Genomic DNA, 26,304 nt, shown 5'->3' with positions numbered 1-26,304 from the left:
GAGGGAGATCACTCAATACAGAGATGAAGCAGTGGGCTGGTTATGGCACCAGAGCAAGGGAACCAAGGTCAGTATCAGAGCAGGCAGGATGGCGCTGGCCACAGTGGATTTGGGCACCTAGATGGAGGTCAGTCTCTGCAGAGGCACACCCAGTAGAAGACTGGGCAGAAGACATGAAGTCTGAGCAAGCAGGGAGAAGGCATCCAGGCAGGAAAATATTGCAAGATCCAGTGCCGTTAGTCCTGTGACAAGTTTCCGTGTTTCTCTGTAGGTAGCATACTTGAGCCTTTCACTGAAAACCATTTCAAACATTTCTTGAAATGTGTGTCAGGTACATAACTAGGTGGTGGGAACATGAATATAAGTAAATATAAATAAATGTATGTCCCTTACCACAGTGATGTCACAGTCTCGTGGTGGGGAGGGATGTGGTGGGGAGGGATGTGGGAGGAGGGGGACTACAGGTAAAAATGTAAGTGTAATGGCGAGTTTTGGCTATTTTATGGGAGTCAGCACTGGGAATAATGGAGGAACAGAGGAGGGGGGTGATCAACCAACTCTACTTGGAGGAAGAGGGTCAAGAAAGACTGGAGAGAGGAGTTGTTGCCTTTGCTGAGTCTTGAAAGATGAGTAGGTATTTGTCATGAGGACATACCCGGGAAAGGCATTTCACGAACATGAAGCCATGTTGGTGAAGGCCCAGAGCTGGGAATCAACCTTGAGTGTTTGGCAACTGCATGTAGTTTAATGTGGCCGGACCTAGGATGAGATGGGCTGAGCAGTGAGAGACGAAGATGGAGGACCATGGTGATCACACAGGGCCTCATCCAATGAACTATGGAGTTTGGACCTTATAGAGAGAATGAAGGAGTAACTGTGGAAGACAGATACCTTTAGGCTTTCTGCTGTGTGTTCAATCCCATTGTCGTAGAATTTCTTTCCTTCGTTGCTATCCCATTCCCAGTAGACACCTGAAGGCCGTGTAAATACTCCTCACCCCCTGTCCTTTCTTGGGCCATAACTAATTAGACCATGAGTGTACACTTGACTCAACGCTGCTCTCACAGGATCTGTCTCCTAGGAATTTGGAATTAGGAATCAGAGACTCTACTTAGTCTGGGCTACTCTCTTCTAAACTCAGGATTGGTGGTCATGAGTATGTGGACAGTATCCATGAAATTCGGCCTGCAGAGAGAGGAGAGTGGAGTAGACACGTGTAGGATAGACACCTCTGGGAGGCCTGGCTTCACTTCCTCCATGGGGTACACTGACAGACAGCTGTATCCAGATAAATTGCCTTTCCCTTAAGATCTTCAGTGACTTTGGTTATTGCAAAGAAAAGAGAGGATCCTGGCAGCTGTGCTGTTTGGTTTGGTTGATTTCGGTAGTACGGGCGGAGGGCTGTGTCCTCCAAAGAGGTCTCATGGTTTTAAGAGTGTGAAGCCCATTGAGTCAGTTCTCATTAGAAAGTTCTAATGGCTTTAGGGAGCCTAATTTTCTGAGATACCAGGGCCGAGGATGTGGTTTACAAATCTTACTAATGTAAATCTTAGAGCTGTATTAAGAAAATACTATCTTAGTGGGATTAAATTTCTTGTGGGAAGGAAATATAAAAGCTCCCAAACCTGAGTGAAGGTATTTTGAAGAATTTTGTTTGTTTCTTTGCTTTACTGACTGCTATGTACTATGAAAGTTAATTTTTAAAAGTGTTCTTATTTTTGATGGAGCTGAGCTTGGTAGCAGCCCTGTAGCTATTGAGGGATGCATTAAGTTTTATGTTGAAGATTCCCATGTACATTGTATTTATCTGTTCTTGTAGGTCGCTCTACTTGACTGTGGGCAGAATTCAACAGAACCTGCTCAGTCGAGTCTGTATGAGACCAGAGATGTGGAAGTGGCTCGCTGCGGGGCGCTGGCGCTGTGGAGCTGCAGTAAGAGTTATGCAAATAAAGAAGCCATTCGGAAAGCCGGGGGCATTCCTTTGTTGGCTCGATTACTGAAGACTTCTCATGAAGACATGCTAATTCCGGTGGTGGGGACTTTGCAAGAATGTGCCTCAGAGGTACCCAGGCCAGCTCTGCTTCCCTTGCTTTCATTTACTTTAATTTCTTTAGTTGAAAATAATTTTTAAGGTGATCATGACTGCCAAGGGGTTTATTTTCATGAAGTCAGCATTCTTTTAGGACGAGTAGATCAAACTAATAGAATGTTAATTACGCTGGTACCTGTGTGATATATTTTTGGAAATGTTGACTAAATTCTCGTATTCTTACATCGATATGTTATGCTTGGACTATGGTGTTTATTTACTAAGAAAATTTGTTCATGGTAATTATTAATAAATGTGAATAGATACTTACATTCATGCATTATACACCCATAAATATTTAAGTTTATTTTCCTAGGAAAGTTACCGAGCTGCAATCAAAGCAGAAAGGATCATTGAAAATCTAGTAAAGAACCTCAATAGTGAGAATGAGCAGCTGCAGGAACACTGTGCCATGGCCATCTACCAGGTACGATGGACTCTGGACATTTGTAGTGTTCTTTTTCATCTAGTTTAAGGCCGTATTTCTAAACATGAGGTCTCGGTCTCTGAGGATGGGACTTAGGGATCTGCTTTTTTTTTTTTTTTTTTTTTTTAAAGATTTTGTTTATTTTATTTTTTCCCCCCAAAGCCCCAGTAGATAGTTGTATGTCATAGCTGCACATCCTTCTAGTTGCTGTATGTGGGACTCAGCCTCAGGATGGACGGAGAAGTGGTGCCTCGATGCGCACCCGGGATCCGAACCCGGGCCACCAGCATCGCAGCGCGCGCACTTAACCACCAAGCCACAGGGCCGGCCCGGGGGGATCTGCATTTTTAACAAGAACCCCCAGGGATTTTCATGCACACATAGGTGTGAGAACCACTGTCCTGTGCTAATGACAGATGCCTGTATATGTCAAGGGAGAAACCTGCTTCAGCATGTCTGGTTATTTACAATTCTATAAGACTCTTATATCTTTGCTAAAATGATTTACCTAGTGTAAAATAGCTAAATATGTACATGGTGCCTCCATATTGCTTTTTTTTGATTGAGGTAACTTTAGTTTATAACATTGTATAAATTTCAAGATGATAATTAGACTTTGGGTGGTGAACATGACGTAGTCTACACAGAAATCAAAATATAATGATGTGGGGATGAAGTCAAGATGGCAGCGTAGGCAGACTCTGAACTCACCTCCTCCCGCGGACACAGCCAATTTACAACTACTCGTGGAAAAATTAACCCTGAGAGAGAACTGAAAACTGGATAAGAGGACCTCCTGCAACAACGGACAATCCTAATTGAGGTAGAAGAGGCAGAAACTCCCTTCTGGAGAGAAAAAACGCCGCCTTCACAAGCCGCCAGCTTCACGGCCACCTGGGAGCAGCCCACAGGCACGGAGCCTCCCTGGAGGAGCGGGGCCCTGAGCCAGGGAGCACCCCCGCTGGGGGCATTTTGTGGACCCAGCACAATCGAGACGAGTGGCATAATATCTGACTTTGCCTGCTACTAAAACATTGGGGAATACCCCCAGAAAAGCTGGTTCACAAAGAAATCAAAACCAGCTCTTAAGGGGTCCACCCGCAAACTCACCCATTTCAGAAAGCAACCTAAAATGACCAGAAAGAAAGGTGCACAGTGCTTTGGTGAAAAGAGACTCACCTAATAGGCCCTGAGTGTATCTCGGTGAGAGGTGAGAGCTCTCCAGGGACTGGGACATTGGCGGCGGCCATTGTTGTGGCCTGGTGTGGGCGTGCTGACACAGATGCCATTGGAGTTCTCCCTGAGGCCTGCTAGCCCAGGGTCTGCCCCACCCGCTAGATTTAATCCAGCTCAGCCAGGGCAGGCAGCCCACCCTAGAGACTGGCCCCGCCCAACAACAAGCCTTCAGGCAACTTGTGGGCCTGCATAGATTGGTGACTGGATTCTCTGCAGCCTGGCGACTGAGCCGACTTCAGTGGGGCAGGGCGTGCACAGGGAGCCGGTGGAGAGTATGGGGTGGTGGTGGAGCCTCTGGGGCTCCCGCCATGGAGAGACTGGGTCCGCTTCAGGAGGTCGGGGCACGCACACAGGGCAGGACTGTGTTGACTGTGTGTATGGACCTGTGGGTGGCAGGGCTTGTCAGCTGCAGAAGACTTGTGCTTCTCAAAGACCCACATAGGGGTTTGCCCCACCTTCCAAAGCCTGAAACAATTGGATGCTCCCGTGCCTGAGGCCAGCCCCACCCAGCTGCAATCCTCAGAGAGCTGACAAGAGACCTGACAAGAGACCTAAAAGCTGGAGGCTTATAGCAATTGTAAGGCCCTGAGCCTAACAACCTGTCACACTGGGGGCCTACTCACTTAAAAGAAATACTGCAACACAAATGTGGTATTAGCACTTGCAGCCAACTGTGCTGGGGCTCCCCACACCTCATAAAGAGACTGAAGGGCCCACAACAACTACAAGCAGCTGAGCATTACAACAGCTGGCCAGGAGCATAACTCGGCCTCCTTGGGCGCCTACAGGGAGAGCAAACAGGCCACAACAGAAGGACACATGTAGCCCACATAGGGGTCACCCCTGACATTGAGAACTGAGGGAAGCACACAACAGGCCTGCTAAGGCGTCACTTACATAAGGTCAGCTATCCAAGAGCAGAAGACGTGGCTGACCTACCTAATACGTAGACACAAGCACAGGGAAAGAGGCAAAATGAGGAGGCAAAGGAATACATTCCAAGTAAGGGAACAGGACAAAACCCCAGAAAAGGAACTAAGTGAAACAGAAATGAGCAACCTACCTGACAGAGAGTTCAAACAAAGAGTGTTAAGGATGCTCACTGATCTGGGGAGAAGAACAGATGAACTCAGTGAGAATGTCAACAAAGAAATGGAAGATATAAAAAAGAACCAATCAGAAATGAAGAATACAATACTGGCAATGAAAAATTCACTAGAGGGACTCAAACGCAGAGTAGAGGATACAGAAGAACGAATCTGTGAGCTGGACGAAAGACTAGAAGAAATTACCCAAGCTGAACAGGTAAAAGAGAAAAGAATTAAAAAGAGTGAGGACAGTCTAAGGGACCTCTGGGACAACATCAAGCACACTAACATCTGTGTTATAGGTGTCCCGGAAGGAGAAAAGTGAGACAAAGGGGCAGAGAATCTATTTCAAGAAATAATAGATGAAAACTTCCCTAACCTAAGGAAGGAAACAGACATCCAGGTACAGGAAGCACAGAGAGCCCCAAACAAGATAAACCCAAAGAGGCCCACACCAAGACACATCATAATCAAAATGCCCAGAATTAAAGATAAAGAGAGAATCCTAAAAGCCGCAAGAGAATGTCAAGTTACATACAAAGGAAACCCCATAAGGCTATCAGCTGACTTCTCAGCAGAAACCTTACAGGCTAGAAGAGAGTGGCATGATATATTTAAAGTGCTTAAAGGAAAAAACTTACAGCCAAGAATACTCTACCCAGCAAGGTTATCATTCAAAATGGAAGGAGAGATCAAAAATTTCCCAGACAAGCAAAAATTGAAGGAGTTTGTCACCAAGAAACCAGTGCTACAAGAAATGTTAAAGGGACTGATTTAAGGGGAAAAGAGAAGACCACAAATAGGAAAAATTATCTATTTCCATGATAAGAGGGTAATGGATACAAATGCACAAAAAAGAGGTTAGATATGATATCAAAAACATAAAAGGAGGGAGGAGGGGAGTTAAAGAGTAGAGCTTTCAGACAGAGGTCAGACTAAAGAGACCATCAATTCTGTATAGAAGAAGAAAGGAACAAAGAAGGACTACTAAAACACTGAGGAAAAAAAAAGTTAAAAAATGGCAGTAAGTACATACTTATCAATAGCTACTTTAAACGTCAATGGACTAAATGCTCCAATTAAAAGGCGTAGGGTGACTGATTGGATAAAAAAACAAGACCCATATATATGCTGCATACAAGAGACACACTTCAGACCTAAAGACACTCACAAACTGAAAGTGAAGGGATGGAAAAGATACTCCACGCAAATGGCAATGAAAAGAAAGCTGGGGTTGCAGTACTCATATCAGACAAAATAGACTTTAAAACAAAAACTGTAAAAAGAGACAAAGATGGGCATTACATAATGATCAAGGGAACAATCCAACAAGAGGATATAACACTTGTAAATATCTACGCACCCAATGTAGGTACACCTAAATACATAAGCAATTATTAAGAGACATAAAAAGAGAAATAGACAGTAACACAATAATAGTGGGGGACTTTAACACTCCACTTACACCAATGGATAGATCATCCAAACAGAAGATCAATAAGGAAACATTGGCCTTAAATGACACACTAGAAAAGATGGACCTAGTAGATATATACAGAGCATTCCATCCAAAAACAAAAGAACACACGTTCTTTTCAAATGCACATGGAACATTCTCCAGGATTGATCACATATTAGGCCACAAAACAAGTCTCCATAAATTTAAGAAGATTGAAATAATACCAAGCATCTTTTCTGACCACAACAGTATGAAACTAGAAATCAACTATAGGAAGACAATCAGAAAAGCCACAAATATGTGGAGATTAAACAAAATGCTACTGGTCAACCAAGAAATCAAAGAAGAAATCAAAAAATACCTGGAGACAAATGAAAATGAAAATACAACATGCCAGCATTTATGGGATACAGCAAAAGTGGTTCTAAGGGGGAAGTTTATAGCAATACAGGCCGATCTCAGCAAACAAGAAAAATCTCAAATAAATAATCTAACAATGCACCTAAAGGAACTGGAAAACGAAGAACAAACAAAGCCCAAAATCAGTAGAAGAAGGGAAATCATAAAAATCAGAGCAGAAATAAATGAAATAGAGACCAAAAAAACAATAGAAAAAATTAATAAAACCAAGAGCTGGTTTTTTGAAAAGATCAACAAAATTGACAAACCTTTAGCTAGACTCACCAAGAAAAAAAGAGAGAAGGCACAAATAAGTAAAATCAGAAATGAAAGAGGAGAAATTACAACAGACACCTCAGAAATACAAAAGATTATAAGAGAATACTGTGAAAAGCTATATGCCAATCAGTTTGACAATCTGGAAGAAATGGATAAATTCTTAGAATCATACAAGCTTCCAAAACTGGATCAAGAAGAAGTAGAGAATTTGAATAGACCAATCACCAGTAAGGAGACCAAAACAGTAATCAAAAACCTCCCCGAAAATAAAAGTCCAGGACCAGACGGCTTCCCTGGTGAATTCTACCAAACATTCAAAGAAGACTTAATACCTATCCTTCTCAAACTCTTCCAAAAAATTGAGCAGGCGGAAAGCCCCATAACTCATTCTACGAAGCTGACATTACCCTGATACCAAAACCAGACAAGGACAACACAAAAAAAGAAAATTACATGCCAATATCACTGATGAACATCGATGCAAAAATCCTCAACAAAATATTAGCAAATCGCATACAACAATACGTTAAAAAGATTATACACCGTGATCAAGTGGGATTTATTCCAGGGATGCAGGGATGGTTCAACATTCACAAATCAATCATCGTAATACACCACATTAATAAATTGAAGAATGAAAATCACATGATCATCTCAATAGATGCAGAGAAAGCATTTGACAAGATACAGCATCCATTTATGATAAAAACTCTGAAGAAAATGGGTATAGAAGGAAAGTACCTCAACATAATAAAGGCCATATATGACAAACCCACAGCTAATATCATCCTCAATGGTGAAAAACTAAAAGCTATCCCTCTAAGAACAGGAACCAGACAAGGATGCCCACTGTCACCACTCCTATTGAACATAGTATTGGAAGTCCTAGCCAGAGCAATCAGGCAAGAGAAAGAAAAAAATGGGATGCAAATAGGAAAGGAAGAAGTGAAACTCTCACTATTTGCAGATGACATGATTTTATGTATAGCAAACCCTAAAGAATCCACCAGAAAACTTTTAGAAGTAATAAACGAATATGGTAAAGTTGCAGGATACAAAATCAACATACAAAAATCAGTTGCATTTCTATACAATAACAACGAAGTAGCAGAAAGAGAAATTAAGAATACCATCCCATTTATAATTCCAACAAAAAGAATAAAATACCTAGGAATGAACTTAACCAAAGAGGTGAAAGAGCTGTACACGGAAAACTATAAAACATTGCTGAAAGAAGTTGAAGAAGACACAAAGAAATGGAAAGATATTCTGTGCTCTTGGATTGGAAGAATTAACATAGTTAAGATGTCCATACTTCCTAAACCAATCTATAGATTCAATGCAATCCCTATCAAAGTTCCAACAACATTTTTCACAGAAATAGAAGAAAGAATCCTAAAATTTATATGGAACAACAAAAGACCCCGAATAGCTAAAGGAATCCTGAGAAAAAAGAACAAAGCTGGAGGTATCACACTCCCTGATTTCAAAATATACTACAAAGCTACAGTAACCAAAACAGCATGGTACTGGCACAAAAATAGACACACAGATCAATGGAATAGAATCGAAAGCCCAGAAATAAACCCACACATCTGTGGACAGCTAATCTTTGACAAAGGAGCCAAGAACATACAATGGAGAAAAGAAATTCTCTTCAACAAATGGTGTTGGGAAAACTGGATAGCCACATGCAAAAAAATGAAAGTAGACCCTTACCTTACACCATACACAAAAATTAACTCAAAATGGAGTAAAGACTTGAATGTATACCTGAAACTATGAAACTTCTAGAAGAAAACTTAGGCAGTATGCTCTTCGACATCGGTCTTAGCAACATATTTTCAAGCACCATGTCTGACCGGGCAAGAGAAACAATAGAAAAAATAAACAAATGGGACTACATCGAACTAAAAAGCTTCTGCACAGCAAAGGAAACCATCAACAAAACGAAAAGACAACCTAACAATTGGGAGAGGATATTTGCAAACCATACATCTGATAAGGGCTTAATCTCCAAAATATGTAAAGAACTCATGCATCTCAACAACAAAAAAACTACCAACCCAATTAAAAAATGGGCAAAAGACCTGAACAGACATTTCTCCAAAGAAGATATACAGATGGCCAACAGACAGATGAAAAGATGTTCAAAATCATTAACTATCAGGGAAATGCAAATCAAAACTACAATGAGATATCACCTCACGCCCGTCAAAATGGCTATAATTAACAAGACAGGAAACGTGTTGGAGAGGATGTGGAGAGAAGGGAACTCTCATACACTGCTGGTGGGAGTGCAAACTGGTGCAGCCACTATGGAAAACAGTATGGAGATTCCTCAAAAAATCAAGGATAGAACTACCATATGATCCAGCTATTCCACTGCTGGGTATTTATCCAAAGAACTTGAAAACACCAATGCATAAAGATACATGTACCCCTGTGTTCATTGCAGCGTTATTCACAATAGCCAAGACTTGGAAGCAACCTAAGTGCCCATCAAGGGACGAATGGATAAAGAAGATGTGGTATATATACACAATGGAATACTACTCAGCCATAAGAAAGGATGAAATCCAGGCATTTGTGACGACATGGTTGGACATTGAGGGTATTATGCAAAGTGAAATAAGTCAGAGGGAGAAGGTCAAATACCGTATGATTTCCTTCATTATGTAGTAGATAACAACAATAAACAAACACATAGAGACAGAGATTGGATTGGTGGTTACCAGAGGGGATGAGGGGAGGGAGGAGGGCGAAAGGGATAATTTGGCACATGTGTTTGGTGATGGGTTGTAATTAGTATTTGGGTGGTGAACATGATGTAATCTATGCAGAAATAGAAGTATAATGATGTACACCTGAAATTTATACAATTTTATAAACCAATGTTACTGCAATAAACAAAAAATTAAAAAGATATATAATGATGGACACCTGATGTTTATATATTGATTTTCATATATCCTATTCGAACACTGTGGTCTTGGGAAATTTATTTCCCACCAAGACAAGATGGATGCATGAGTGCATGTGTTCCTGTTTTATCTTTTTGTTAATTTACTTGTTTTAATCTTCATTAACTTTTTGTGGCTTGTAAATTTCATGATATACCAGAAAACAGATTGGAATGGCAAAGGGGAAGAAAAGATGGCCTTGACAAATTAGTATATGGCTGGTTACTGGCCATGGTAGCTTCTACCTAATGAGAATAGATTTCCTAGAGGAATGCATTTTAAAATGTGCCAAGTGAGAGAGTGCACCAAGAAGATAAAGTCAGAGAAAGAGCTCATGTCAGTAGAGGGTTATATTAGTTTGCTAGGGCTACCATAACAAAGTACCCCTCATGGATAGCTTAAACAACAGAAATTTATTTTGTCACAGTTTGGAAGAGGCTAGAAGTCCAAGATCAAGGTGTCAACAGGGTTGGTTCCTTCTGAAGATTCTCTCCTTAGCTTGTAAATGGCTGTCTTCATATTCATGTGTCATTCTCCCTCTGTCTTCACATAGTCCTTCCTCTGTGTCCTAATATCCTCTTCCTATAAGGACACCAGAGCCCACCTCAATGATCTTGTTTAACCTTAATTACCTCTTTAAAGGCCTTGTCTTCAAATACAGTCACATTCTGAGGTACAGGGGTTAGAACTTCAACATATGGATTTTGAGGGGACACAGCTTGTAACAAGGCTATACAGCCTTGATTTGTATATCTGCCTCATATGAGTGACCATTAAAGGTCAATTACAAGTAGTGATTAATTTTTAAAACTTGCAATTTAAAAACTTGCAACAGAACCGAAATCCGCACATAGAATATAAACATGGCAGGTGCCTCACAGTGTATTACAATGACAGTTTCTTCTAGTGGCCCTCATGGATGACACATGACGTCCATCTGTATCATATGGCCTCAGAGACCAACTGTATGCTGAGGATGATAGCAAACCTATACTGATTACCATCTTTTGGCTGTATAACCTGGGGAGGATGATCAGTTGGAAACATCTATACAGTACATATTTATTTCAAAGGATGACACAAACATGGATAAACATGTTTAAATAAAATGTCACTTGCTATTGATACAACCCACTGCTCTGGGCATAGAAACTCTGCTGGGGAAGTTCCTCATCTCTTAGATTTTTGAGGTCGTTGAAGATCTGACTGAATTCCTATCACTCCTCCAACTTCTCTGCTACATTTTCCCAGGATTCTGGGTTGCATCACTGCAGAAATCCTCCGTCCACGCATGTGACATTCTAGATAACTTACCGACCTCTGTCTCTGTTTCAGTGGAAGCCCAGGCTACCTCAGAACTGGCTTGGGAGAATTGCCAAGTATGTAGAAACTGTTAGACATTGCCAAAACCCTTTATGGGAAGAGAGATACTGTCAGGATAGCCATTGTAGAGAAGAATTATATCTTACTTGGAGGCTCCTTCAGAAAATGGTACTCTCTGAAAAGAGGTGTCATAGCTTCCAGAATGGCAGCCTCCTTTGTAATCACTGAAAGCTTGATATGCCTTGATCACTGAGAGCCTCTGACTTGACTTTCTGTGTAGTGTGCTGAAGATGAAGAAACCCGTGACCTGGTTAGGCTGCATGGAGGACTTAAACCCTTGGCTAGCCTGCTCAATAACACTGACAATAAAGAACGGTTGGCTGCTGTGACAGGGGCAATATGGAAATGTTCCATCAGCAAAGAGAATGTGACCAAGTAAGAGAAGGCATTGCAATATTCTGTAATAAAAATATGGCCACCAAAACACATTCTTGTAATTTAATGCTGTTTTAATAAAGAGTCAATTCTAATGCTACTCTTGTAGTTTTCATGGATGTACATTCTGGATTAAGTTGGCAGGATTAAGGGATTCTTAGAAATGAAAGACCCCTGCTTCCTATCCCACCACCTGGCAATGGTCATTTTCAAATATGACTTCACTGAATTTTATAGTATTTGTAAACTTTATGATCATTTGATTTATTCTTCATATTTATCTCTTTATATATTTTTAGAGTTCACACACTCTATGATGGATGTTCTGAGGCAACTCTTCCTTGTTTCAGGCTGATGATTTTCTTTAACAAGAAATTCATATGTCCTATTTAGCACAAAATAGATTTATTTTGCTTTGTTCATGTAAAATAGTCTCTGTAACATGGGGGAAAAAAACCTCAGCATAGTGGAATCACTGATGCTCAGATCTGAAGGAAGTAGTTGTCTTAGAGGCTGTGTAGCGTAGTGGTTAAGGGCACAGGTCTGGAGCAGATGACAGGGTGTACATGTTAGCTTCACTATTTACCAAGCTTCAGATTAGCCTTCTGAAAATGAAGATTATAGTAGTATCTACATCATAGGGTTGTTGTAAGGATTGAACGAGCATAAAGTTGACATTTAGTAATTTTTAGCTATTTATGTTATCAGCTAACTTTATACCAAAAATAATACTGTTCTCTTCTTTCCCTCCCTTCCTCCCTCTTTTTCTGATGAACTTAGGTTTCGGGAATACAAAGCCATTGAAACCTTGGTGGGACTTCTAACTGATCAACCCGAAGAAGTACTTGTGAATGTGGTTGGTGCGTTGGGAGAATGCTGCCAGGAATATGAAAACCGCGTCATTGTCCGGAAATGTGGTGGTATTCAGCCACTTGTGAACCTCCTCGTTGGAATAAACCAAGCTCTTCTTGTCAATGTCACAAAAGCAGTTGGTGCTTGTGCAGTAGAACCTGAAAGTATGACGTAAGTGGCCCTAGAGACTGGATTTTATCTGAGAGTGTTCAGGGAGACAGAAAGATTTTATCTGAGAATGTTCGAGGAACCACTTGGGTAGTCATGGAATAGCGTCATCATTTAGAATTGGTGTGCAGGAATGATGAAAAGGTAAAATGTGTCTACATGTAAATAACTACAAGGTTACCAAATCATGACTTAACAGAGCCAGATTGTTCCCTTGGTTGAGCTGGAGGACTGAAGCTGGGCATACTGGGAGGATTTAAAATACCCAATAATCAATTTCCTGTGCAGAAACCTTAATACAATCAAAAAAATTTTTGTTTGCCTCCTAGGGAATAAGTGTCTATCTAGCTCTCTATCTAACTGAGATCCTAGGTAGTTCTAGGTAGCATTTTCATAGTATCTTTCCTATTTCTCGATTCAATTCAGCAAACATTTTGAGCACGTGAAAAGAACTGTGAACTGATGAGGGGTTGAGACAAAGGATTTTGAGCTATGATCTTGGTCCTTAGGCAAATCCTTGTCTAATTAGAAAGAAAAGACTTAAATGTGGTACAATTTGAGAACAATAGCAAGATTATGTGGAGATTTTGTATACACACACACACACACACATATATACACACACACTTATACATGTGTATGTATGTGTATATATATGTGTGTGTGTATATGTAAAGTCCAGAGAGGGAGGAACCCATACAGGTCAAACTTGTTCTATTAGGGTTCTCCAGAGAATTAGAACCAACAGGATGTGTATAAAAACAGAGAGAGGCAAAAAGATAGATTTATTTTAAGGAATTGGTTCATGTGATTGTGGAAGCTTGGTGAGTCCAAATGCTGATGGAGTAGGCGGGCAGGCTGGAGACTCAGGAAAGAGTTGCAGTTTGAGTTCAAAGGTAGTCTGCTAGCAGAATTCCTTCTTGCTCGGGGAGGTCAGTCTTTGTTTCATTAAGGCTTTCAACTGATTGGCTGAGACCTACCCTCATTTGGAGGATGATCTGCTTTACTCAGAGTCCACCAATTTAAATGTTAATTTCATCCAAAAAACAACTTCACAGAAACATGCAGAATAACATTTAACCAAATATCTGGGCATCGCTTAGACCTGTGAGGTTGACACATAAAATTAACCATCACCAGTCCACCTCTTGTCAACTTGGCACCCATATACACATCTCCTTCAGCTATATTTAATCTCTATACAAAGATAATAATGAGGTCATACTTCTTTCTAACACTATACAACTATCCTACATATAACTGAAAACATCATAACCCTTTCCCCAGAAGAGAAAGCAAAGTCCTTGGGTGATGTTTACTCTTCTCCTTGATATCCTGTAACTTAAATACTATGATGTAAAGTTAACGATAATTAAATACTATGATATAAAATCAATATATCATGTTACATGATAAGAAGATAAGAAAGGGAAGAAAACAAAGATATGTATAAATAACACACACGTTCATAATTCAACAAAATGAGGAAGAGTACTCATGACGATTACAATCCTCATTTCTGTAACTGATCACGTGCTCATGGCTGGTATTTATAACTACCTTCTTTCGTTACCGGTTCTGTGTTCCCTTTGCCCTCAGCAAGCATTCAGCTGGTTGTAGTTCTTTACCTGGTGGGGTGACCCAAACCGCCATTCTTGTAGGGTCTGGGCCATTAGTAATCCTGCCTGGATTGGGTTGTTGTACTTCTCCATTGACTTTAATCACAGGACATGGTCATACTTAAGAGACTCCCTAAGGGATCTTTTGTATTCCAGACATATTCTTCCTGACCCCTGTTGTGGAGTAGCAGTCCAATTTCCCTTTGGTAATCAGGATCAGTCACCCCAGCCAGCACAGTGACTCCCTTCTTTTCTTGTTGATTTAGAGGCATGGGGAGGCCAAAGTGGCCGGTGGCAGTTTTAACTTTCAGTTCAGTAGAATCATTGTTGTGTCTCCTGGTAGAAGCATTTTGAACTAAGACCTCTAGGCCAGCAGAGCATAAGGTCACAGGGACAGGAAGCATAAATTTTGCTAGTGGGTCACTAGGGCTAATACTAAGTGGTAGGTACCACTCCCATTTCCACATCTTGATTCCTGGACCCATGAATCCTGGCTATGGGAGAAATAGCATCGCATTGTTTGCAGCTGGATAGTTCTATTGACCCCATTCTGTGGAATCCCAGAAATCCAACAACCTTCCTTTGTTTCGTCGCATCTCTGTCCCCTTCAGTCCAAGATGGCAGTGTTTCTGCTTGAGATGGTTGATTGGATCCATGAGTCACACCCGTAATCTCTTTATCATATGATTGCCAGCCACACCCTTGGTATTCTTTCCAGAACACACTTTCTCATTTTTTGCAATATGGATAAGCTGAAAAATTTCCAAATCTTCAAGTTCTGGTTCTTTTTTGCTTAGCAATTCCTTCTTCAATTTATGTCTTTCCTCTTGCATTTTACTCTGCAGTAAGGAGAGATTAGGCCACACCTTCAACACTTTGTTTAAAAATCTCTTCTGCTAAATATCCAAGTTTGTCACTCACAAGTTTATCTTCCACAGAACCCTAGAACACAATTCAGCCAAGTTCTTTGCCACTTTATGACAAGGATCATCTTTCCTCCAGTTCCAATAAGATGTTTCTCATGTCCATCTGCGACTTCGTCGGTACTACTGGTATTTCTACCAGTAGTCTCTTCAAGAAAATCTAAGCTTTTTCTAACATGCACCTCCAACTCTTCCAGCCTCTACCCATTACACAGTTCCAAAGCCACTTCCACATTTTTAGATATTTGTTACAGTAGCACCCCAATTCCCAGTACCAAAATCTATTACTAGTTTGCTAGGGCTGCCATAACAGAATACCACAGACTGGGTGGCTTAAGCAACAGAAATTTGTTTTCTCGGAGTTCTAGAGGCTGGAAGTCCAAGATCAAGGTGCTGGCAGGGCTGGTTTCTCCTAAGGCCTCTTTCCTTGGCTCGCATATGGCCACCCTCTTGTTGCCCCCTCACGTAGTATGCTCCTAGTGTCTCCCTATGTGTCCTAATCTCCTCTTATAAGGACAGCAGTCAGATTGGATTAGGGCCCACCCTAATGACCCCATTTGAGCTCAGTCACTTCTTTAAAGGTCCTATCTCCAAATACAGTTACATTCTGAGGTACTGGATGTTAGGACTTTAACAAATGAACATTTGAGGGGACACAGTTCAGTTCATAACAGTTGTCATAATGAATTCTTCATAGGAAGTGGGTTAAGTGTATCCTTAATGAATATAGAACCTAATTGAATGGGTGGAAGGGTAGGAAAGCATGATTGAGGGAAAAATGTATAGAGACCTGAGCAGCGAGAGAGCATCAAGAATGGAAAGACCAATCTGAGGAAGAGGGAAGTAGGAGGTAGAGTCAACAAATAAGATGAGGCCAGGCAAAGGAAGGACCTGGATGGCTAATTTTACCTTCCTGAAATCTCAGTAATCTCAGCTCCCTCCTGAAGCTCTGTGGACATTTAGCCTAGTAGGGGTTATGGAGGAAAAGATGAATTTCCATACCTACTGTACTAATACTGGATGGAGACAAAGCACAGAAGAGAAGTTCCCTTTCAGTCTCGATACTCTGGCCCTGCCCCATCTTGAGTCCTATAACTCTTCTGATTCCATTGAGGAAAAGAGATAAAGGACTGAGTGATTCAGACAATGCTGACCAGGAGAATTTTTCAGGCTATTAAGGAAATAATTTAAACTTATAATTTGCATTTAGTAAATAGTTCGGAGTTTAGGGACGGGATAATATGGAGCTTACGTACTATTAATAGGTTACATATTTTTATTTTGAGTTACTTATTGTTATCTTTTAAATATACAGTCATGTGCCACATAACAATGTTTCAGTCAACAAGGGACCACATATACGATCGTGGTCCCATAAGATTAGTATCATATAGCCTAGGTGTGTAGTAGGCTATACCATCTAGGTTTGTGTAAGTACCATATAGGTTTCTGTGGGGGAGGAAGAAATTTTCCTCTACCTTTCTAAGTTCTTCTGGCTGGTCTAAGAATTAAATTGACATAAGATAGATTAACAGGAGAAAAAACAAAAGTTTAATAATGTGTATATGGGAGAAACCCAGGAAAACTGAGTAACTCACCAAAATGGCCAAAGCCCTCACCTTAAATACCATCTTCAGCTAAAGACAAAAGAAGATGTTGGGGGTGGGGAGAGTCAGGGACTTCAAAGGGAAGGAAGGCGATTCACAGGTAGGTGAAAAGGAGCAGACGTTTGGAAAACAAATGTTCGTTTGGCCACACAGAAACAGAAGATCACAGAGGGGAGCCCAACAAACAGGCTTTTCTAGGTTCCTCCCTGACTACCACCTAGTTCACGTGATGCTAAGGTGATAGCTTGTTTCTTGAGACAGATTTTTTTATCTGAATTCTTTTAGGCACTTAAGGAGGAGGTAACAAGAAAAACTTTCTGAGTCTTTTTTTTCTTAAAAATAATCCTCATGTTAAGGAGACACGTTTTGGGGTGGCAAATTTGTTCCTCCTCAGTACACTCTGATGTTTGCACAGTGATGAAATTGCCTAATTTTCATTTCTCAGAACGGATCCCTATCGTTAAGAAACACATGACTGTATATATCTATCTTGTATACTTTCATTCTGATTCACTCATTCATTCATTCAAGTCATTTAATATATGTGAGCAGACACTCAGGGCTGCTGTGTATGGATACACCTTGCACAGCTCTAGGGAGCACCGTTCACGTAGACTACTGTGTGCACAGCACCATACGTCGTGTGGCCATACACAGAACCCTGCGGAGGTGCATTTTACTGTATGTTTCACCACTGGATCACTACAGAAAGCTTATGCCCTATGCCAGTAGTCTCTGGTAGGACCTTCTTCCTTTAGCCCACCTTCCTGGCATCTGAAAACAAGAATCATTTGTATTCAATCATTTATGCCCTCTTCCTTCACAGGAAGCCCAAAACTCTAAGATCATCGTAGAACTTTGTTAATGTGATTCTTTTTGAGTTCTCACAGCTTCGTCTAACCACGTGTCTGTTACACAAATACTCAAGCCTCCATAATACCTTTTTTTTTTTTTGGTGAGGAAGATTGGCCCTGAGCTAACACCTGTTGCCAGTCTTCCTCGTTTTGCTTGAGGAGCTAACATCTATGCCCATCTTCCTCTATTTTGTGTATGGGTTGCTACTACAGCATGGCTTGATGAGTGGTGTGGGTCCACACCTGGGATCTGAACCCACAAACCCGGGCCACAGAAGTGGAGGGCGCCGAACTTAACCACTTCACCACGGGGCCAGCCCCCATGACTCCTTTTGAATTCAGTTATTGGAGCCTTAGTCTCAGATGTTTCAGACACTGGGGAGATACAGTGTAACCAAAACAAAGTTCCTTCTCTGTGGAACTTACCTTCTATTATGTGTGGGGGTCACAGACTATAAACTCTTAAATAAATGTTATGAGTTAAATGCTGTGAAGAAAACAGTATGATTGAAAGACAGCAACTGGTGGGAGGTGGTTACTTTAGCTTGAGTGGAAAGAAGAGAGAGAAAGTGCAAGAGAGGAAAGTGGTCTCTGGGAGGACAATATTTGAACCAAGACCTGACCGCTGAGGAGCCAGCCTGAGGGAAGAACACCTCAGACAAGGAGTAGCAAACACAAAAGCCCTGAGATGGGATTGAGCTTCACTTGAGAAGCTACCTTGAGTTTTTCCTTAATACTTTTCATGTAGATTTTATCATTGTCTGCCTTGTTAGTAGTGTATGTTTTTCTATATCACTGTGTGACTGTGTCACAAATCACCTTTTATCTCTTGGTGACTACTAATTTCTTAATAAATATATTGAATTTCTTTTGTATAGATTAGAACTTACTCTTGCAAAGCCCAACCCTCTCTATTCTACATCTCAGCTTTAATGATTTCCACATAAGTCATTACCAAGTTATCTAGTTGATACCTAAAAATGCCTTCTAAATATCATCATTACATTACTTTCCACAATGGGCCTTCAACCACCCCCCCCTTTTTTTGTGAGGAAGATTAGCCCTGAGCTAACATCTGTTGCCAGTCTTCCTCTTTTTGCTGAGGAAGATTGGCCCTGGGCTAACATCTGTGCCAGTCTTCTCTACTTTATATGTGGGACGCCTGCCACAGCATGGCTTGATAAGCGGTGAATGGGTCTGTGCCCTGGATCTGAACCTACAATCCGTGGGCCACCGAAGCAGAGCACATGAGCTTAACCACTACACCACCGGGCCAACCCCCAAACTCTTTTTAATATAACTATATTAAATAAATTTTTAGATTTATTGACCTTCCAGTTAAACCCATTCAAGAAAAGGCCAGAGAAACAGCTACACACTTTTCTTATTGTGAATCTTAAAGAACGTAGGTTTTGAAGCAACAAAATGTAGTGAAAGAAAAAGAAAGACTCAGTGATAAATCATCAGGCCTCAAGGACTTTTTGATTGAGCTGGGGAGACAGAGAAGTAATTTTAAAATAGTAGAGTAGATGATCAGATGGCAATAAATAAACAGTGATTAGTAAATACATAGAACTAGTTTGTATAATTTTATGAGAGGCTTGATTTCTGGTTAATGACAAAACAGAGCAAGAGTAGGAAAAAATCATATTCCCCCAAACAAGGAAATGGCCACAACTCCAAATCTTAGATGTGAAACACACCTGCAAAATGCTATGCATTATTGACCTGTATGTTATATGCTGACAGCTAGCACATGCCTTTTCAGATCTCAAGATTTCCCCCCAAATAAGTGTCATGGTCATGAGATGCATAGCCAACGTTTTTTTTTCATAGACAGCAGAGACTAGGGGAGTGAATGGGCCTTGGAAGAAGTGAGGAATTTCCCATCAGAGACCTAGTTTTGCATTATAAAACATCAGAAGTGGAGCCTAAGGAAAAGTCATATGCACAGGTCATCTTATATTGTCTACAACAGTCTTCTAGCCAAGGAGACTGCTGGAGACGCTTTGGACTGAAAAGGATACTAGAGACAATGATTGCCAGATTGCAACACAATGAAACTATAAATTTTTAGAGATTTGGAGTGAGCCGGATTGACTGTTTGAATGCTCAAAACCGAATGGAGATATGTTCCCAGGGCAAAGAGAATTGCAGATTTTTGTGGGATTGTGTTTGAGGTAATTCCATTACAAAAGGAAACAGATAAGTTCAGACAAATAATTTCCCCACAATCACAAGGCTATAAAGGCAATATACTGCCTCTTAATAAAGTAGCCAAAAGAAATTCCATAAAGTTTTACAAAAAGACTTTATAAGGTAACCTAAATAGTTGTAAAAAGCAAGTGGTCAGAGCTCAGAAGAGAAATAGAAAAATTATTGAACTAAAAGGCTGGATGGAGGCAAGAGAAATATAATAACCACAACTGAAAACATAGTCAGGAGTGTGGTATATAGGAAATACCAAATGAAATGAAAAAGAAAAATATATTAAAATTATAATAGAGAAAGTGATAAATATTGAACCCAAGGAGATCCAACATAAACGTAATTGGTGTTCCTTAAGAAGAGGTTGGAACTAATGGAATATGATCTTAATTAAAGATAAAACAAGAAAACTTTTTTGTGTATATGTAGGTCAAAAGACCCAGAAGGACCCTAGTAATATTTAGAATGGCCAGCAGTAATACATCCTGATAAAATTACTTGCATTTCAAAAATAAAGGAAAAAATAAGTAGGTATGAGAAGCAAACCATCAGGACAGATTGTCTTCACACTGCTCCAAGGCTTCTTTTAATATCAAAAGACATTGATTGAGAGATTAAATCCCTCAGACTAACGTTCTCAGGGAGAGATAATATTGCCCAAGAATTTCACATCCAGACAAGTTGTCCTTCAAATATGAAGGCAGTAGCACATTCTCAATCATACAAGAAATTAGTGAATATAGTACTCACTAGCTCTTCTTGAAAAAACTGCCTGATTACCAAAATCTAGTCAATCAAGAAGTTACTCAAAGTATTTCAAAACAGGAAAACTATGGCTAAAAGGTACCAGTGCAGACCATTGAATTCATTTAAATATTAAACTAAGACAAAACAGTGGAGAAATTATCATTAGGGGAATCATCTACATTTTATAGATAATGTAATAATACAACTGGCAAAAATAAAAACAAAGTCAGTTCAGGGTTGATGAGAAGGTGTGCAGATTTTTGTCATCTTGTGCATAACTAAATTGATAGATACATTCAGAACATTATCTGTCATCTATCCATCTATTTATCTATTTCTACCTATCCATACATCCTTTTATCTAGTTATAGGCATAAAGAGATATCCAAAATAATTTACATTAGCTGTTAATGATTATTATTTCTGATGGTAGGATTTGGGATCATTTTTTACTTTCATCTTTGTATTTTTCTCTACAGTCTGTATGATGAATATGCGTCATCTTTACAAAATCAAAGTCCTTGTTTAATACCTTGCACAATCTCATTTTATTCTGAATAGTGGTATAATGGTTAAGAGTATAGATTCTGGAACCATTGCCTGGAATGCCAGTCTCACCCCTTACCAACTATGTTTCCTTCAGCAAATTATTAAACTACTTGGTGCCTTGGTTACCAGATATATAGAATGGAGATAGTAATGCTACCTATCTCATTGGATTGAGTGAATTAATATATGTAAAGTGCTTGACACATAATAAGCGCTAGGTAAATGTTGGCTAGTATTGTTGATGGAGCCGTAGCTTCAATTAATAGCAATTTAAAACGATAATACATAAATAGAAAATTAAAGTCAGACCGTATAGTACCTGTACTCATCTATAGATGCATCCCTTAATTCTGTGTTTCTGTTATATCAAATTAATCATGTTATTTAACTTGCTATAAATTGAGAACAAGGGGACCCTAAATGGTGAATAACTCACTTTAAACTCTCACCTGCAATCAAGGAGCTTTGAGGGTATGGCATAGACATGTAAATAGGCAATTATAATCTAGGCCTTTGTGCATCATGTTAATAAATTTGGATTTTGTTGTAAGTTGATTGAAGGTTATTGAAGGGTTTTAAGCATAACTTCAGACAGAGAAACTTGTTAGGGAATCACTGCAGGCCAGAGGTGAAGGTGATTTAAACTAAGCCTGTGAAATATAATGTAATAAAGAAATTGATAGATTAAAGAGATATAAAGGGATAGTGGATAAAATCAGGTGAATGATTGAACATGAGCTGTAAAAACGAAGGAGGAGTCGTGGATGATGCTTAGGTTTCTGACTTGGGTAAGTAGATGGATAGTGGTACCACTTACTGATAGAGGGAATATAGCTGGAGGACTGGTGAAGGAAGAATGAACTTCACGAGGGGAGAAACAAAGTCAGTTTGTTCATTATCATGTATTCACTGGCTGACCCAGTCCCAGGCTCAGGGTAGGCACTCAACAAACGTTTATTGTTTAATGAATGAATGATAAATTCAGTTATGCTTCGGTAGACATTGAGGTTCTTATGGGACATCTATGTGGTGATGGCAACTAGTCAATTGGATATTCATGTCTAAAGCTTAGGATAGAACGTGGGTTGGGTATATAGTATTATGAATATTTGTTAACTGAAGTCATGGATATGTATGAGAGCTTGTGAGGAAGAGAAAGGAAAATGAAAAGAGAAGGACAAAAACAGAATCCTATTGAACTCAATCTTTGAGGGAGAATAAGTGAACCAAGGAAGAGGTATCTATAAAGAAACTGAGAAGGATCAGCCAGAGAATTGTGAGGGAAACTAGAAGAGTGAGTTACTGAAAAAACAAAGGGAAGAGGGAGTTTAAGAAGAGAAAATGGTCAAAAGTGTCAAATTCTATGACAAGGCCTATAAGATAAAGACTAAACTGTTCTTTATTGTGCGACAAGGGGTTGATGAATCCTTTTGTACTTGTAAATATGGTTTTCCCACAAATGTTTTATAAACGCACTAAGGCAGTTTCAGAAAACAGTGTTTTGAATTCGGTAAGAATCCAAACAGCATTACCCTTGGCATCATATTTCAGACATGGCTATTATTGCTAGATTTGGAGGATTTATTGCATCTTTCAGCTTTAAGTTAAATGGTAAGGAAATGACAAACAAATGCCCCTTCCCTGTGTAAGTCGTATATAATTCATAGGTTAGGAACTTGTTTTAATGATTAGCAGTTTTATGTTTAAATGATTTTCCTGTGGTTGCATATAAGGATAGACATATATACTCATAGCGCAGTTTTCTTAACTTTGTGCAGTAGAATGCATAAGTGATTCTCTTCCTGTATCTATTTTTCAGCAAAAATAAGAAACATCTTAATAATAACAGTTTGGCTACTAAATTAAAAGTGATTTTTAAGAAACCATTGACTTCATAAAATTCTTGACTTTTTTCAGACTATTGCTTTTAAAAACTCAGTATAAATTATTTCATATTAATTATGCCCTTCCCTACTATCTAAAGTGGGACAGGCATCCTGACATATTAAGTTCATGAAAAAGTAGATTTATTCACGCTGAATTTTCTTTTCTTGTTGACTTTTAATGTCTATGTGATATGTACAGAATTCATCTGGAGGTAATTTGGGCTTCAAGTATATAAAATCACACCAACATTGCAAAAAACAGTTAACACTTGTGTTTTGGGGAATGTACTTTTCTCATAAAATACCATAAAATTTTAAACAACTAAAAAATACTGAAGCTAAAAACTTCAGAAATATCTATGATTTATTTTCCATACCTCAAGATCTTTAATTTCTCTTTTTTAAAATTTCTTTTTAACTTTTATTTTGAAATAATGTTAGATTTATGGAAAAGTTGCAAAAATAGAAACAGTGCAGAATACAGAGAGTTCCCATATACTCTTCACCCAGCTTCCCTTAATCCTGATATCCTACATAACCATAGTGAAACGATAGAAACTTTTCATTTGTTCAAGTCTAGTTTTTATACTTTCAGTGTTTTAAAGTTTTATTCATGTGAATTTTGTACATTTTTGTTCAGTTCATTCTTAAATATTTAATCTTCCTTGTGGAATGGTACAATTTTTTTTTTCTGCCATTATGTCTTTCAATTGATTGTTTCTATGAACACTATTGAATTTTGTATGCTAATTCTATATGCTGCTGCCTTACGGAATTCTCTTGAGTTCATTTTATCATTAATTCTCTAGCACAATGGTTGACACACTATGGCTCATGAGCCAAAACCTCTTTTTGTAAATAAAGTTTTATTGGAACATAGTCACACTCGTTCATTCATATATTGTCTCTGGCTGCCTTTATGCTACAATGGCAGAGTTGAGTAGTTGCGACAGAGACCAAATGCCCAACCAAGAGTAAATGCTTACTATCTAGCTCTTTACAGAAAAATTTGCTGAACTCTGCTCTAGGGTATTGCAATGGTTTTACTTCTTTTTTTTGAATTCTTATTCTTTAAATTGATTTGTCTAGTTTCATTTGCTGATTCCCTAGTACAGTGTTGAATAGTAGTGGAGATAGTGGGCCTCTTTGCCTTGTTCCTGATTTTAGTGGAAATGCCTCTAGTGTTTCTCTATTAAGTAAAATTATGTCTTGAGGACTAAAGTATATATATTATATCATATTAAAAAAACTCTCAGTTTCTATTTTTAAAGTGTTTTTTTAATCAGATGCAGGTATTGAATTTTGTCAAAGGCTTTTTTAGCATTTAGGGAGATTATGCTCCATGTGTTACATTATGATTTTTCCCTTATATCTATTCATATGGTGAATATTAATGGGTTTCCAAACATTGAACCAACCTTGCATGCTGGGAATAAGTTTCACTTGGTCATGATGTGCTATTTTCTTATGTGGTGTAGGATTCTGTTTGTTAATATCTTATTTAGTATTTTTGTAATAATATTCATGAGTGATATTAATCTGTAGTTTCTTTTTGTTTTTTTTTTTTAACTATCTTTACCAAGTCTAGGTATCGAAGTTTTCTTTTATTTCAATACTCTGCAATAATTTATTAAGCAGTGGGACTACCTAGGCTTTAAAGGTTTAATAGAAGTCTGCAGTGCAATCATATGGGCCTACTGTGTGTGTGTACATTTATTAGTTATTAGCTTTCTCTAGTTCTTCTATGGAAACCGATCTATTTATGCTTTCTACTCTAATAGGGACTCTAATTTTGGCAATATGCATTTCCTTGCAAAATGATCAATTTCATTTAGGTTATCAATTTATTTGAATAATGGTCTGCAAAACAATGTCTTTTAAAAAAATTTTTTTTTAATTTGTAAAATATTATTTCTTATTTCAGATGGATGAGACATTTTATAGTTCTCTAGCATATTTTAATTTAGTTTTTTTTCTTTTTAATTATTTTTTTATTGAGGTAACATTAGTTTATAACGTAAATTTCAGGTGTATATCATCATATTTTTATTTCTGTGTAGATTACATCATGTTCACCACTCAAAGACTAATTACCATCCATCACCATACACATGTGCTTAGTCACCCCTTTTTGCCCTCCTCCCTCTCCCCCTCTGGTAATCACCAATCCAATCTCTGTCTCTATGCCTTTGTTCGTTGTTGTTTTTATCTTCTATTTGTAAGTGAGATCATACAGTATTTGACTTTCTCCCTCTGACTTATTTCTCTTAGCATAATACCCTCAAGGTCCATCTGTGTTGTCGCAAATGGTAAGATTTCATCTTTTTTCTATGGCTGAGTAAATATTCCATTGTGTATACATACCACATCTTCTTTATCCATTTGTCCCTTGATGGGCACCTAGGTTGCCTCTAAGTCTTGGCTGTTGTGAATAATGCTGCAATGAACACAGGGGTGCATGTATCTTTACATTCATGTTTTCATGTTCTTTGGATAAATACCCAGCAATGGAATAGCTGGATCATATGGTAGTTCTATTCTTAATATTTTGAGGAATCTCCATACTGTTTTCCATAGTGGCTGCACCAGTTTGCACTCTCACCAGCAGTGTATGAGAGTTCCCTTTTCTGCACATCCTCTCCAACACTTCTTATTTCTTATCTTGTTAACTATAGCCTTTCTGACAGACGAGAGGTGATACCTCATTATAGTTTTGATTTGAATTTCCCTGATAATTAGTGATGTTGAACATCTTTTCATGTGCCTGTTGGCCATCTGTATATCTTCTTTGGAAAAATGTCTGTTCACATCTTTTGCTCATTTTTTAATTGGGTTGTTAGTTCTTTTGTTGTTGAGATGTATGAGTTCTTTATATATTTTGAATATTAACCCTTTATCAGATGTATGGTTTGCAAATATCTTCTCCCAATTGTTAGGTTGTCTTTTCGTTTTGTTGATGGTTTCCTTTGCTATGCAGAAGCTTTTTAGTTTGATGTAGTCCCATTTGTTTATTTTTTCTATTGTTTCCCTTGCCTGGTCAGACATGGTACTTGAAAATATGCTTCTAAGACCGATATCGAAGAGCATACTGCCTGTGTTTTCTTCTAGAATTTTCATGGTTTCAGGTCTTACATTCAAATCTTTAATCCATTTTGAGTTAATTTTTATGTGTGGTGTAAGATAATGGTCTACT

General features: G+C 38.9%; 2 protein-coding genes across 3 annotated transcripts in view; both read left to right on the top strand.

The window, feature by feature from the left end:
• Positions 1-26,304, top strand: part of ODAD2 (outer dynein arm docking complex subunit 2) — a 182,302-nt gene that overhangs the window by 59,310 nt on the left and 96,688 nt on the right. For both annotated transcript variants that reach the window (XM_058532680.1, XM_058532681.1), the window contains 4 exons: positions 1,820-2,062; positions 2,406-2,516; positions 11,544-11,698; positions 12,479-12,721. In XM_058532680.1, the coding sequence (XP_058388663.1) occupies positions 1,820-2,062; positions 2,406-2,516; positions 11,544-11,698; positions 12,479-12,721 (752 nt within the window). The remainder of the gene's footprint in view (positions 1-1,819; positions 2,063-2,405; positions 2,517-11,543; positions 11,699-12,478; positions 12,722-26,304) is intronic.
• The window catches only part of MPP7 (MAGUK p55 scaffold protein 7), a 456,322-nt gene that overhangs the window by 391,188 nt on the left and 38,830 nt on the right, over positions 1-26,304 (top strand). The window lies entirely within an intron of this gene.

This window comes from Diceros bicornis, chromosome 36 (genome assembly GCF_020826845.1).
Source record: "Diceros bicornis minor isolate mBicDic1 chromosome 36, mDicBic1.mat.cur, whole genome shotgun sequence".
In the NCBI taxonomy this organism is placed as follows: domain Eukaryota; kingdom Metazoa; phylum Chordata; class Mammalia; order Perissodactyla; family Rhinocerotidae; genus Diceros; species Diceros bicornis.
This window is presented reverse-complemented; position numbering and strand designations above follow the sequence as displayed.